The sequence below is a fragment of the Chenopodium album genome, chromosome 7 (assembly GCF_948465745.1).
Source record: "Chenopodium album chromosome 7, dcCheAlbu1.1, whole genome shotgun sequence".
Lineage (NCBI taxonomy): Eukaryota > Viridiplantae > Streptophyta > Magnoliopsida > Caryophyllales > Amaranthaceae > Chenopodium > Chenopodium album.
In genome coordinates, this window is record NC_137840.1 from 25,546,845 (window position 1) to 25,562,128 (window position 15,284).

A 15,284-nucleotide genomic window follows, 5' to 3' on the forward strand; every position below is an offset into this window, starting at 1 on the left:
CTAATAAAGAGACCGATTTTTAAGCTTTTCACTCATTACACAGCTTGTTGTGGACTCTGTGGTGCTTGAAGATTCTGCTGGAATTCTATTGGTCTTACTCCAATCAACTCGAGCCCTCTCATAACTCTTGCAGCCTAGATGGTGGCGATGCTTATTATTCTTTGCATTTTCCTTGCCTTTTTCACTCAGAGCCTATTACAAAATGGAAAGCTATTGTAAGTAGTATTGTAGTTGAAATAAAGTATATATGTGAAAAATACTTTCATAATATCTTACACACCTTAAATTCATCTGTATTGCAATATGTCTCAAACTCTTTCCATTGCTCTTCTGTGATGTAACCTTCATAAAGCTCCCAGGGTTTAATGTTTGCACTTGGTGAGTCAGGCAAAGGTGCAGTTTCCTTAGTAATGAATCGTGAAACTAACCAAGACTTGTGCTTCCTAAATCTAGCACCAACAGCTTCGTGGAACTTCTTCTCTTTACTACCCTTGGGATCATCAATGTGGAACTTCCGCTACAAAATTAGAGAATGTTAATATTCATAATTATTTATAAGTATCGTTAAATTTAGAAAAATAAACCATATTTATATTGTAATTACCTTACTCTCCTCCCACAAGTTTTGCTTTTGAACTTTATCATACTTCGGATATCCCTTCACATTAATGTTAACTCTTTGAGCACAATTACCAATTTGCCTCCCATAAGCAGATTCCCACTTTCCAATAGGCATGTTAAACTCATCAAATTCGAGGAACATGGGTGTAATTGTTTGGACTGATTTGGACGGGCCTCGTCCCTTTTTTGTAGAAGATTTTACTTGGGAAGTGAAGGCATCCATGTCACCAGATTGTTCCTGTCCATCATGATCGTCTCTGTTTTCTTCCATTGTAGTATGCCTACACCTACATAAAGAATGAAATTAACAAGAATAGAATCAAAATCATACCAAAAAAATCATATTAATGTAAATACTATACAATAAAGAAATTAATGATTTAGATATATACCAATTTAATAAATTCAATATTAATTGCAAAAAAATACTATTGTTAAAGGAATACAATAACACAAACCTTGGTTGTAGATATAGGAACCACTAACCCTTCCTCACGATCGTACTCTACATCACCAACAATATCTTCCCCTTCTTGTAAAGGTTGCACTCCCATTGTTATTAGCGGGATGTCATCAAATTGGTCATACTCTTCTTCATCCACAACATCTTCCACACCCACAATTTTTCTCTTGCCTTCAACTACAACACGCCATTGCGGATCTATATTATCCTTGATGTAGAATACTTGTTTCGATTGTGAGGCTAATACAAAAGGCTCTTCACCATCAGTATAACGACTAGAGTCAACCAAGGTGAATCCAAATAACTCATCGGTTTTCATACCACGACGGTTATCAGCCCATGTGCAACGAAATAAAGGAATTGTGAAATCAACATAATCCAACTCCCAGATTTCTTGAATGACACCGTAATTTGCCTGTGTAGCTTCAACTGGCCTTGTATCCCTAGAACTTGAGTATTCAGTAGAAGATGCAACCACGACAACACCACTATTTTGTTGCACACTTTTTTCATCTTGACGACAAGTGGCAAAAGTAAATCCATTGATATCGTAACCCTCATAAGTATACCGAAGTGGTTGTGGACCTTGTGAAAGCCACTTGATCGTTTCAGAAACATTCTCATCTCTACTCAATTCAAGCTTCACTTGGCCTTCAAACCACTCAACAAAGTGGCGATTATGCTCCTGCATCAACGCATAAGAGCTGATCCTGGGATTGTGAATTTTCAACTCACGAAGATGTTTTTCCATATATGGATGAACTGCGGATAGGTTTTGTAGCACAAATCGGTGAGCTTTCTTATATCGATCAAGTGGAGGTTTAACCAATTTTCGACCTACTGTACCCTTTCCTTGAAGTCTTCCCTCGTGACGAGAAGTCGGAATCCCAATTTCTTTAGCCTTAGCTAAAAACACTGAACAATAGTTCCCTGCTTCCTCTGATATGAACCCTTTCACGATGCTCCTTTCAGGATTTGCTCTGTTCTTTGCCTTATCTGCCAAAGTACCCATTTGCTTCTCATAAGGGTACATCCAACGCATAAATACAGGACCGCACTCATTTATCTCATGAGGCAAGTGCATAACAAGGTGAGTCATTATGTCAAAAAAGGAAGGAGGAAAATACATCTCGAATTTGCATAATGTTTCAACAATATCATATTCCATATCGTCAAGTGTTTTTGGATCTATCACCTTACTGCAAATTGCATTGAAAAACAAGCAAAGCTTCACAATAGCATGCCTAACATGTTTTGGCAAAAGGCCTCGGAGTGCAATTGGCATGAACACTTGCATCATCACATGACAATCATGGGACTTCATACCAACAACTTTCTTATCAGTAGTAGAAACAAAACGCCTTATGTTCGACGATTACCCTGTCGGCACCTTGATTCCTTTCAAACACTCACAAAAGATCCTTTTTTCTTCTCTAGACAATGTATAACACGCATGGGGCAAAAATGCTTTTTTCGTTGCTTCATTTTCCTCAGCCCATAACTTAGGTCGAATTTTGGCTTCCTTCATGTCTCTACGCACATTAACATCATCCTTTGTCTTTCCTTTGATATTCAACAAAGTCCCAATTAGTGCCTCACAAACATTTTTTTAAATGTGCATAACATCAAGACAATGTCGAACCGACAAGTGCTTCCAATAAGGCAGATCCCACAACTTAGACACTTTTTTCCACAACACACCCTTCTTCGGTATCTCTCTATGCATCTTACCGAAGATTGTCTTAACATTTTTAATTTTCTCATACACTTCAATTCCTGTCAATGGCTCACGACTCACTCCCTTCTCAACATGCCCGTCGAATTGTTGTCTCATCTTCCTGTATGGGTGATTTCGACGAAGTGATCGTCTGGTATGCATGTACACATTCTTCCCCCAATGCTTCAAGCGTGTAATTTGCATGTCATCCTCACAAATAGGGCATGGTTTTTTTCCTCTGACTTTGTACCCTGAAAAATTTCCATATGCAGGAAAGTCATTAATAGTACAAAACACCATGGCTCTTAATCTGAAATTTGTACCCGAAAGAGCATCAAATGTCATAACACCTTCATCCCACAACAGTTTCAAATCATCAATTAGAGGCTCCAAATAAACATCTATCTCATGGCCAGGTTGTTTAGGACATGGGATTAGAAGTGATAACATGATGTACTTGCGCTTCATGCATAACCAAGGAGGTAGATTATATATTGACAGAAGAACAGGCCATGTACTATGTTGACTACTAAGAGTGCTAAATGGATTCATCCCATCCGTACTTAATACCAGTCTTATGTTCCTCGGCTCCTTCCCGAATTCCGGAAATGTCTTGTCAATGTGTTTCCATTGCAACGAATCAGCTGGGTGTCTGATCATTCCATCCTTCTTCCTCTCATTTTCATGCCAAACCAACTTCTTTGCTTCATCCTTAATTGAGAATAGGCGCTTCAACCTTGGTATTATAGGAAGATACCATACTACCTTAGCTGGTGGCCACTTCAAGGGATCCTTATTTAAGCCCTCTCGCTTGTATCGTGACACACCACACTTTGGGCAAGCATCCAATTTTGCATTCTCCTTTCGATATAGCACACAATCATTAGGACATGCATGGATCTTGGTGTACTCTAAACCCAATGGACACATCAACTTCTTTGCATAGTAAGTCGACTTAGGAATGTCATTTCCTTCTGGAAACATATCAGAGAGGGTTTCCAACAACAAAGTGAAACTAGTGTTGGTCCACCCGCTCTTTGCTTTCAAGTTATATAAAGTTAAAATCCCAGAAAGCTTGGAATACTTAGAACAACCAGGATACAACGGTGTCTCAGCTGCTTTCGACACATTCTCATATATATGAGAATCTTCATTAACATGATCGCCTAACCCGTCTATCATCTCTTCTATCCTGTCTTCCTCAATATCATCATTAAAACCCACTTCATTATCATCAAAACCATTCGGCTCTCTCTCATCAGCTTCATTGTCGTTAATAGAAGAATTATCCGCGGGAGGAAATTTTTCACCATGCCAATACCAAATACTGTAGTCTGGCATAAACCCACGAATAATCAAATGGTCCTCTATTTTCTTAATGTCTTCCCACCTCTTCACATTGTTACAATCACGACAAGGGTAGAAAATAGGTCTTGCTTTGGTTAGCCTTTGTTCAACGAGTGTACTCCATTGGTGTTGCACTGCGATTCTACAGAACTCTTTGACCCCGGCTAAGTATTCAGGTGTGGTTCGAGAACCACTATACATCCAACGACGGTCCATTTCTAAAAATGTATGATTAAAACCCAAGAAACAAATTATATTCAACATCACATATCAACACATTCCAAATGCATGATTCCAAAGGTCCTTATCGCTCCAACCTAACCCATCCTTGGAAGTGTATTCTCACTAGCAAATGGTTGACCATTTTTCGGCCCTAAGGAAATTTCGGCAGCATTTCCCTATGGTTCTCAAAGTACACGATGTAATTAATTTCTTAATTACATATGTACCCCGAGAACACATTAGGGAATGCTAACACAAAATTACCTTTACTTCCGAAAAACAAGCAACCATTTACATCCTAAATGAGAATACAATTCCAAGAACAGTCCCAAACGGGGACTATTCAAGATTTACTCCTACTGAGTAAATCTTGAACGGGTATCTAGGCATATGAAAATATAATGCATAATAAATATTAACACATTTGAATTGGCAGAAAATTGGAAGAAAACTAAACAAAAATCATAAGACAGAAACTCTCAATGCAATGTACTAATTAAACAAAAAAAACAAGCTACAAAACAATTAATTATTCATACCAAATTGTCAGATTTAAGCCAAATCAAAACACCATCTTGAAATGAGGACGGAGCTGCTTTAATGGAGTTGAGGGAGCTAAGGACCGAGCTGCTTCGCCTGAAACATCAGATTCAAGTCACTCCCATTTCCCACCAAAATCAAAATATCAAATTAAATAGAAGTAAGTTTCCATTTCCAAACAAATGGCCAGGAATATCACTGTAGTAAGACTTTTAAACTTAGGGTCAGATAACAATTTTGTAAAGGTTTTTATTTTGATAACATTCAAAAGTCATTTGAAATATGTGTAGCGAGAATCTTTTTGTGCCCAGTGGTAATCACATCCAAAGCTTATCATGCTTAGTTCAAAATTCAAAATTAATTCATACTTAGCTCAAAATCCAAAGAAGCTAAGTATCACATCCAAAGCTTATCATGCGATTCTACAGACTTTAAAAGAAGGACAGTTGAGACATGGGTAAGAAGAAATTGGAAGATTATGGGCCTAATATGTGCAGAATAAAAAGCCATCTTTTCACAGGAATCATAGCAGATTAGCAGGAAAGGCGCTTGCAATATAAGAAGCTACTTAGCCTTGGCCTCCTACCAAGCAAGCAAGGATTGTGGTGACATAAAAGCAGAAACTTCAAAAGACTCTACATACCCAACCACAAGACATAACCTCAACAGACTGTCCAATCAACAAAGAATCTTCGCACTTTGATCAATCATACAACAATATAAGCAAGTGCTTCAATCTAAAGATGACGAGAATAAATCTACAAACCCCTAAAACAAGCTTATTTCAAAACATTAACTTACCCTACCAACAAAAGATACACCCAACTTTCTCTTTATTTCTTCTGCTTCATGCCATCCATGTGCTCCTTTAACTATACCATTATACGGTTATACCTACTGACGTTACTACTTGCTTCCCACCTTTCTCATCACAGAAAACCTTGTTCTTAAGCTCTATACAGTGCGATTTACATCCAAAAGAACAATCCTTTGGACTTTGGTGAGTTAATTCAACTCATTCTACTAAATATTAAAGCACACAATAATTACCACCACCCTATCTCAAACAAGAACTTATACTACTTCAAAAATCTACTTAAAGCAGGAGGATCATGAAAACAGGAAAACAAACAGTACAAGAAAGTTAATACTTGTATACATAGATCATACATATAACAATGTATATGGTTTCGAAACACAAAGATGCCAATGCTTCTTTTTGTGCCCAGTGGTAATCACATCCAAAGTGTCCTTCTTTTAAAGTATCAATTAATTCATACTTAGCTCAAAATTCAAAGGCTTTTAAACTAAAACATAATAAAACCCAAAACAAATGGAAAATAGTAAAATCAATCAATTAATTTGGGGGAAAAAAACCTATAATTCAGTAATTGCAATTAAGCAAACTGAAACAAGGGTTACGAAATTGGGGGAGGACAGAGAAAGAGTACGCTTTAATGGAGAACTATGAGCGCTTTAATGGAGAACTCAGACAACGCTTCAATGGAGAACTCATACAGCGCTTCAATGGAGAACTCAGAGTGCGCTTCACTAATGGAGAACTCGGAGTGCGCTTCAATGGAGAACTCGGAGTGCGCTTCAATGGAGAACTTGGAGTGCGCTTCAATGGAGAACTCGGAGTGCGCTTCAAAGGAGAACTCGGAGTGCGCTTCAATAATGGAGAACTCGGAGTGCGCTTCAATAATGGAGAACTCAAAGTGCGCTTCAATGGAGGAGAAGAGTGAGAATGAGAGGAGCAAAACGCGCGGGAGCTGCTTCAATAATGGAGAGAGAAAGAGGAATTTTTTTGACAGAGGGAGTGAGAAAGGGGAAAGTGAAAATCTAGGGCTTACTTTAAAACTTTATTCGTAACGGACACCCTATGTTAGTTACAAATAATAAGGTCAAAATTCTGTTGACTTTTCTATTTGTAACGGGCAGTCTTTGTTGGTTACGATTAGTTACTTAATCGTAACGGGCAGAATAATGCCTGTTACAAATAAGTCCTTATTCGTAACGGGCATAAATATGTCCGTTACGAATAACAACTTTTTCGTAACGGGCACCAATTTGTCCGTTACGAATAACCCTTTTCCTGCCCATTTCACAACTTTTTTGTAACGGACATTGAATTTGCCCGTTACGAATGACTTAATTGTAACGGAAAATCATATGTCCGTCGACGTAACTTTTGTTTTACAGGTTTCATTCCTGGAATTAGTGGTATAGTGTGTTGAGCTATTTCTCTATTAATGCCTGGCATATCTTCGTATGACCAAGCAAATACATCGATGAATTCTTTAAGCAAGTTAATTAAATCGGTTCTTTCTTGTTCATTAAGTGTTAGTCCGATTTTAACTTCTCTTTTATTGGTTGAATCATTTGAGAAATCAACCGTCTCAGTTTATTCAATTATCGGTGTTTTCTTTTCAAGTGTTTCCATTGCTATAATAAGTCCTTTGTCTTTTTCATTGTTAGTTAAGCAATGCTCGTCATCTTGGGTTAAAAAAGAACACAAGAAGTAAGGGGAATAAGTCATATTATTATAATCTGACATTCAAGTCAAAGCATGGGGGTGCTTTCTCTTTATGAACAGGAGTTGGGATTTTGTCTATGAAATAACAATCCAAGAAAATTTCAAATTCCGGTTGCCTTATGACGTTTACGACAAAAGGTTCAGGAAATTCGTAGCATGGATAATCCTCTCCTTCTTTTATAAATTGACCATTAAGTGTAAGAGGGTACTGATCCATTGGGATTACTTTCTTTTGAATGCGAGCGTCTCTACGTGCCTTCGACTTTTCCTTGGCTTGCTTAAGATCTTTCTAAGTCGATTCAAAACCAAGTCCGAAAGTGTCTAACTTAGGGAGGCCAGGTGACTCCAGCGGTTTCGCTATTCCTTTCTTATTTCCTAGGGTCATCCTAGGAAAATGTCCTTGCTTTTTCAAAATAGCATTCACGGTCATGTTGGAATGGGGGTCATGGCAGAGAGGGGTCCTTTCATCCTCCTGGATTAAGGAGACCTCTTCATCAAAGCCCCACAAATCTTCATCATCTTCATCGTGCTCCACATTAATTATTGGATTTTCTATAGACTTGATGCTCATAGGCGAAGCATCGATGGTGATAGTAATTCCCCCAACTATGGCTTTTACTTGTTGGTGGAGAGATGAGGGGGCAGCCTTTAGGTCATGAAGCCAAGGGCGTCCCAACAATAAATTGAATGAAGCTTTAATATCTACTACTTGGAAAGTAGTAGCATGTTCTATCGCCCCCGCCGTTACATTCATAGTAATTTTACCAAGAGCTTGACGACGAGTGTTGTCGTAGGCTCTTATTCCTTATGTTGACAAGGTTAAGTCTTCATCCCTTATGCCTAGCATCCTTGCAGTTCTAAGTGGACAGACATTAATGGCTGTTCCATTGTCTACAAGAGTCATAAGGACGTTCATTCTCTTGCAAACTACTGATAGGTTTAATGCCTTGTAGTGTTTGTCACCTTCTAGGGGTAAATCCTTGTCAGAAAAGGTGATCAAATTGATGGGACTAGGTAGATCACTCGTGAGAAAGTTAGCCAACCCCTCAGGAGTGGTGTCAAAATCTATCCCTATTTTGTCCAAGGCATTCATTACAGCCAACCTATGTTCTCGAGATGTTGCCAGAAGCTTCCATACATTCATTTCAACTTTTGTTTTCTAGAATTGTTTGACGATGTCATTATATTCAATGATAGGTATGAGAACTTGCTGTGTGGTTGGCATGGGTTGTGTCGAAACGGGAGGTTGCATTCTCGTGGATCTTGTGAGGACGTCTATTTATGAATCTTTTCATCCCAAAAGTCATTCATGGCATATGACACCGAAGGTGGAGGTCCTACCATGTCTTTTAAGTAGACGTCTTCTTCGTCACTGTCTTAAACTCCATTAATATTTACATCCTCTTCTTGTGGAACTTGGACTAGCTTCTTATCATCAATCATTTTCTAAATTAAATCCTTGAATTTAAAACAGTTTTCGATAGTATGACCCCCTGATTGATGATATTGACAGTAATATCTATCTGTCCTTTTCAATGATTCAAATGGTCTTGGTTCGAGAGGTTTGATCTCGCCACTCTTAGAGAGCCTTTTGAACATTTGTATATATGGGATCCCAATTGGAGTGTAGAGTCTATTACTCTTCTTGCGTTTTTCGGTAACTTGTAAAGTAAAACATTTCGCCTCATAAGTCGTTCCCGTGGGTGTGAGCTCTCTCTTAGGTTCACTTTTCGGGAGTGGAACCTCGTCATATTTCTCCTGAAGTTCTTTTATAGCCTTGAGAGTTTCACGTAGCAAGTGCGATCCTTCGATCATAGACAGTGTAAGCGATTGTATGTCCTCTTTACTTGCTAATTCCGGAATATTACCCATAGCGCCGAAAAAGATCTTGTTCTCTTCTTCGATGGAATGGATTTCTTTAACAGGTTTGATGAGAGACGAGGGGTCAACCTAGTTTTCCTCATCAGAGATAGCCAAGGAATGAGCGAGAGGCGCATTATCAATACTTGAATTCTTACTGGCAGGGGGCAATGGCAGCTTGTTGTTGTCGATTAAGTCTTGGATAGCTTCTTTAAGCTTCCAACAGTTCTCGGTGAGATGGCCCCTACCTTGGTGATACTTGCAATGTGCATTAGGGTTCTTGTTAGCCGACCTCTTTTCGACTGGTGGGTCCCCAAATGGTCCAATAGGAGTTATAAGACCTTTTGCATTTAATCGGTCAAATGCGGTGTCATAACTCATGCCAATAGGAGTAAAGTTCCTCCTAAATGGTTTCTTTTGTCCTTGATTATTCATAGCAAGGACTTCACTTAGGTTAAAGTGCTAACATTTTTTGAGTGGGTGGTTTTTGAAGAAGAAGGATTGTCGTTCTTCTTGCCTTTCCAGCCACTGTTGGAGTTATTGTTGGCAGCTATCAACTTAACCAGGTCGTCTTTAATAGTAACTCCAATGTCGTAGACGGCCTTGAAGATATGGAGATTATTCTGATATTTGAGATGCTTGGAGTATTTTTCTTGAAGGTTTTTGATGAATGACCTTACGGACTCTTTTTCACTTGGCACCTCATTCATCTTAGCTAAGGTTTATCTCCATTTGTTAAAGAAGGAGGTGAAGCCTTCATTCTCCTTCTGCTTGAGGATTTCAAGTTCCCTATGGTCAGTCTCAACTTGAATGTTGCATTTGTATCTATCAACAAAAGCGTTTGCTATGGACTCCCAGGTGGAGATTTTTTCTTTCTCGAGAGAAAAGAACCATTGCTGGCAAACGTTCTCGAGTGATAGTTAAAACAGAGAGCGGAACACCTTCTTGTCGATACCCTTAATACTCATTATTGTCTCGAAGGTTCTTAAATGAAAATTAGGGTTATCGGTTTCTTTGAGTTTTGGGATGTCGTTGGCATTGAACTTATGCGAAAGAAGATCTTTGTCCACCGAGACCCTTTATAAGCTAATCCCTTGAAACTTGTTGTCGCTTGATAGCTTGCTCAGACTCTCTTGCATGAGGTCCATATGTTGTTGTTTCACGGGATCATCGATCTTGAGGGTTAGGATCTTTAGTGCCTCAGTCACGGTAACCAGTTGGTTCCTGAGCTCATTGACTTCTTCTGGCGTTGCCATTACTGTCCTAGCTTTCCTCTTACGAGCAATGGGTTTGTTGAAAAGTTGGACTTGTACGAAAATATTGTCTTTGATTAACCGCCCTTCCTTTCTTGCCCACGCGCTGTAATTTAAATCGTTTTTGTTTTAATTACTTGACTCAAATCGACCTTGACTTTACGGTTTTAAAGAGGAAAAAATAAATGCAAAAAATTAATATCCGACTTACCCCCCTAAAAAAATGACGGAAAAAACGCGTATACAAGACTTTCTTAGACATGGTCAAAGTATGTGTATTTGTGTGTGCGTTGAGTGTAAGTGACATGCTTTGACTTATGTATAAGACCATGGGACTTGGTGCCTTGACTTAATAAATGACTTAACAAGGTATTATTAACAGTAAAATTTAACCGAATTACTTAGCAAACTGGATAATTCGACGCAAAGTGATGACTCGATCAATAATCCAAACTGTTGTCAAAACGACAGGACCGGCGCCTCTCTTTGCAGTGTAGCGCCAGAAGACTGAACTGTCGCCAGACGCCACACTCCACAGAACGGCGCTACAGTTCAAACTTTGGCGCCATTGCTGGAGCGTCGATCAGAAACTGTTTTCGGTTTTTATTGATCAACAGAGGTATGCCTAAAGTTGTACTAAGTCAATTCTGGTTAAAATAGTAGACTTTATTTTACTCAAATCAATTAATTAATTAATTAATTAGGCAAAGTTCTTTTAGTCATTAATTTATTTAATCTTAGCACAAGTCAAACAAACGGTTAGGAAAAACACATAGAGTATGCACAACAATAATGTACAATTAGTCAAGTAGGCACAATATGATGCAATGAGTTTGCAACCTAACCATGGCTCTAGTTCTCTAAAGTTCGGGATATGGGTTAGTCAAAGAGGGTCCATGGTTAATTGTCCGGATGCACCGCGCGGAAGCCTAACCATGAAGGGTTGGCGCGAGTGGATGGGACACCACGAGTTTTAGAAAAACTCGCTTCCATGGTTTGGTGAATTCAACATTCTCGGATGTACCCTTTGTTGCTCAGAGCGTTCAATCAGGTAGATGGAGTATGAATTACCAGAGGGTTATGTCCATATGTAGAACACATATGGGTTTCAGAAAAGTGAGAAAAACTCAATCAGGAAGTAGGATCGAGCAAACAATGCTAACAACTGGTCGAAATTAGAACGCATATTTCTCGCTCGGTATTAGAAGAAGTTGGCACCAGCAAACAGAGATTGGCGCCAACTTTTGGCTTTTGCGCCTGGCGACAAAGCTGTCGTCTGGCGCTAAAGTTAAAATGCTGGCGCTAACTTCTTTTTGCTGACGCTAATTCCTACATGCCTCAGCAGCTTTCTGTGCTCGATAAAATTTTCCAGTTTCGCGCAGTGTTTTTTCGGTCTTAGTTGTGAAAGATATTACTCAAATTTCCTACGTGTAAAAATCCTATGTTTTAACTCATTACGGATGGTCTTTCCAATGAGATCTTTTTTATGCATATGTTAATAATGTTAATCAAAATTACGCACATGAAACACTTAGAACGTTTCGAGTCTCATCCACTCATTTAAAATCATTGCCGAAATAAATTTTAGAAATTAAAATAGAAATCCTCCCCAACGGAGTCGCCAAAAATTGTAGGGAATGTTTCAAGCATTATCCCTAAGTTGAATCCCACTGTGATCAAACACTAAAGTACGGTGGGGCATAAAGGGAAAGAAGATAAAGCAAAAGAGTCGCCAACAAGTTTTAGGAACTTGTAAACCATTCACAGGGTGAAGGTTACACCCCTTAACAATCCATGAGATCGTCAACTCTAATACGTCTTGAACCATGACTGGTAGTTTGGGGATGAAGGTACGAATCCAACATAAAAGAGATTGAACCTGCCCTAATAACAGGCCTTTACTTTATTCTAATTTTATTCATGTGCGCTTTCTGATTAACATACAATCAATATGTTTACCCTAAACCTGTTTATCTATGTTGGTTGAATATTAATGCACAAATAAATCTATTATTGGTGATCACTTGAATTATAATCAAATTATCCCTAACAAGATTATTAATTATCTTATTAAGCGTGATTACAAGTACAAATTTCCTTTAAACATGCATAAAAGGTGTGCTCAAGCAATAACAATAATGTATATCAAGCAACATAATAATAATCATCATAATAATCATCATCATATTAATAATAATATTCATGTTAAAGCATAATAATAGCAAGATCCTAGGCATGATACTAACAAGATTAATAACAAACCCTAGCATGTCACTAAGCAATAAAAATCAAAGCTTTAACCCTAACATGATACAAACAATCATAAATATTAGGAAGAACATAGGAAGCATCGTACTTTTAGTCATACTTGATATTAAAGTTACCCTAGACATGATACTAGGAATCAAAATAACAATTTAAGCATGATTTCTATATAATAACATCAATAAAAACCATTAAAGCACTTACTTGAATGTTTCGTACCTCTTTCTATTAACAAAATACACACGTTAGTAACTTCAAGGAAAATAATAAATCAAAACAATTAAATTAAATAATTGAAAGAGAGATTTGGGACCAAACCCTCTGAAATTAAAACCTTTCACGTCTAGGGCGAAGGCAACTTCGAATATGGCTAAGTGTATCTAAGTCTTGCAAATGCGGAATTTTGTATTTTGAGAAAAGGCTAGTTTAGAAGAGAGAGAGAAAGTAATCAAGAATTTCTTGATGAAAGTTGGTGAAATTTAGTGATTGAAAACGGAGTTTTTAGAAGGCTATTTATAGAGAAAATCAGCCAAAAGATAACAAATCAAAACAGAGTTCGGACGCGTAAAACAAGGTTAGCGCTAGACGCTGACATTAGCGCTAAGCGCTAACGCTAGCGCCAAGCGCCAAACTCAGCGTCAGGCGCTAATGCTGGTGTTTGGCGCTGACAAAATATTGACGCGTTTTCTAAAAATAAGATAGAAATTTCCGTACAGGAGGATAAAATCGTATTTTGCTCAAAAACATTCTTTTATTATGATTAAATCTCTAAAAAGTCAACAAAAGTCAATTTATCAATGCTAATTGAATTAGGAATGAAAAGAACCTTCTAGAAGAATCTAGAAGACTAAAACCCTTCCTAATTGCATTAGAAATGATAAATCTATATTAGGTCCTTCTCTAGATCACTGGGCCGTATATGAGGCTCAAACTGGGCCCATTTCAGTAATTTGGCCATAACTTCCTTAATATTCGTCGGAATTGGGCCTATTATATATCATTGGAAAGCTCTTTTCAAGACCTATCCAACTACACTACTATTGGATCCATATCATGGACCAACCAAACTGGATTGACTGTTTTCTTAAAATAGGTTTTAAAAACAGAGAGAAGAAAGAAGAAATTAAAACTATCCGCTACACTAACTTTCCACACTTTCACTTCATTTGATTATGATTCGACGTGAAAGGTACTCATCACCGGGTTTGGTTTTGGGGAGACAGAAATGGCTGTCTACAGTTATAGTTCATGAAGAGACATGAAGAGACGTAGGAAAAGAGGTATACACTAAATGCTCACTTGTCCGGAAGGATAAGTGGGAGATTGAAAGAAATGGTGTCCTTCGAACAAGTTTATTATTATTATAGCGGGTTCAGAATTATTAGAAAGATAATATATTCAATAAGGTCAAGTGATCATAATGCCTGGGTGGAGGCCGCTTCCGATCAGTAATATTTATGTATAATTAATATTACAGCTTAATCTTGACTGAACCCTTCGGGTCACACCCAAGCAAATATATGAACCGACTCGACGAATTAATTCGGAAGAAATTAATTCGTCGCTCGAGTGTTAAATATTTAGTCGTCGGAAATTCGAGCTTGAAGCGTCGAAACCGAGCGGCGGAGAATCTCAAATGTCGAGCCAAAATTTAGGATTTGGCGAGACGGGAAAATGGTTCAAGTAACAAGTAAAATCCTAGCAACTCGAAAGGCTAGGAAAGCGCGCCTAATAGGTGCGTACCACGTGGCGCACACATGGAAAAACTCCATGTGGCAGCACACGTGGCAGCCACCTAGTGGCAGCCGCCAAGTGGCAGCGTGCCACGTGTGGCAAGAGGCCGTGGACCCAGGTGACGGGTCATGGACACGGGCCAAAATAATATAGCCCAACCGAACCCAACTAGGGGCTCAAGGTTGGGTGACACATGGTTAGTTCACATTGCATGTGAAATGCCTTTGGGACCAAGTGGGAAAGTGGTCCTCACCTAACCATGTGACACTTGTTACTTGTTCCTTAGTTTATTTAACTAAGTGTTAAATTCATTAATCTTTCCATGTGGGATCTTTTTGTGAAAAGTCCCACATTGAAAGATGAGTAGAATTTACAAGCTATCCTACCTTATAAATAGCCAAAGCATGACTTGAGAATTCTTTACTTGAGTGGGAGTTAGAAAGAGCATTCCACTTTGGTAAAAACACTTAAACTCCATTAACACTTGGTGTAGATACCCATTTGTGTCTCCCCAAAACCAAACCCAGTGATGAGTACTTTTCACGTCGAATCATAATTGAATGAAGTGAAAGTGTGGAAAGCTTAGAAATACGGATAGTTTTAATTTCTTTTTTCTTCTCTCTGTTTTTTGAAAAATTATTTTAAGAAAATGGCCAACCCAGTTTGGTTTGTCCATGATATGGGTCCAATAGTAGGGCTTGACAAGAGCTTTCCAACGATATATTA

At 38.3% G+C, this 15,284-nt stretch overlaps 1 protein-coding gene across 1 annotated transcript; it reads right to left on the bottom strand.

Moving 5' to 3' along the window:
• Positions 1-2,693: 2,693 nt before the first annotated feature.
• On the bottom strand, positions 2,694-4,364 carry LOC145640104 (uncharacterized). The gene has a single exon (XM_081691415.1). The coding sequence runs from the start codon at positions 4,362-4,364 to the stop codon at positions 2,694-2,696; it is 1,671 nt and encodes a 556-aa protein (XP_081547541.1).
• Between the last annotated feature and the right edge of the window lie 10,920 nt (positions 4,365-15,284).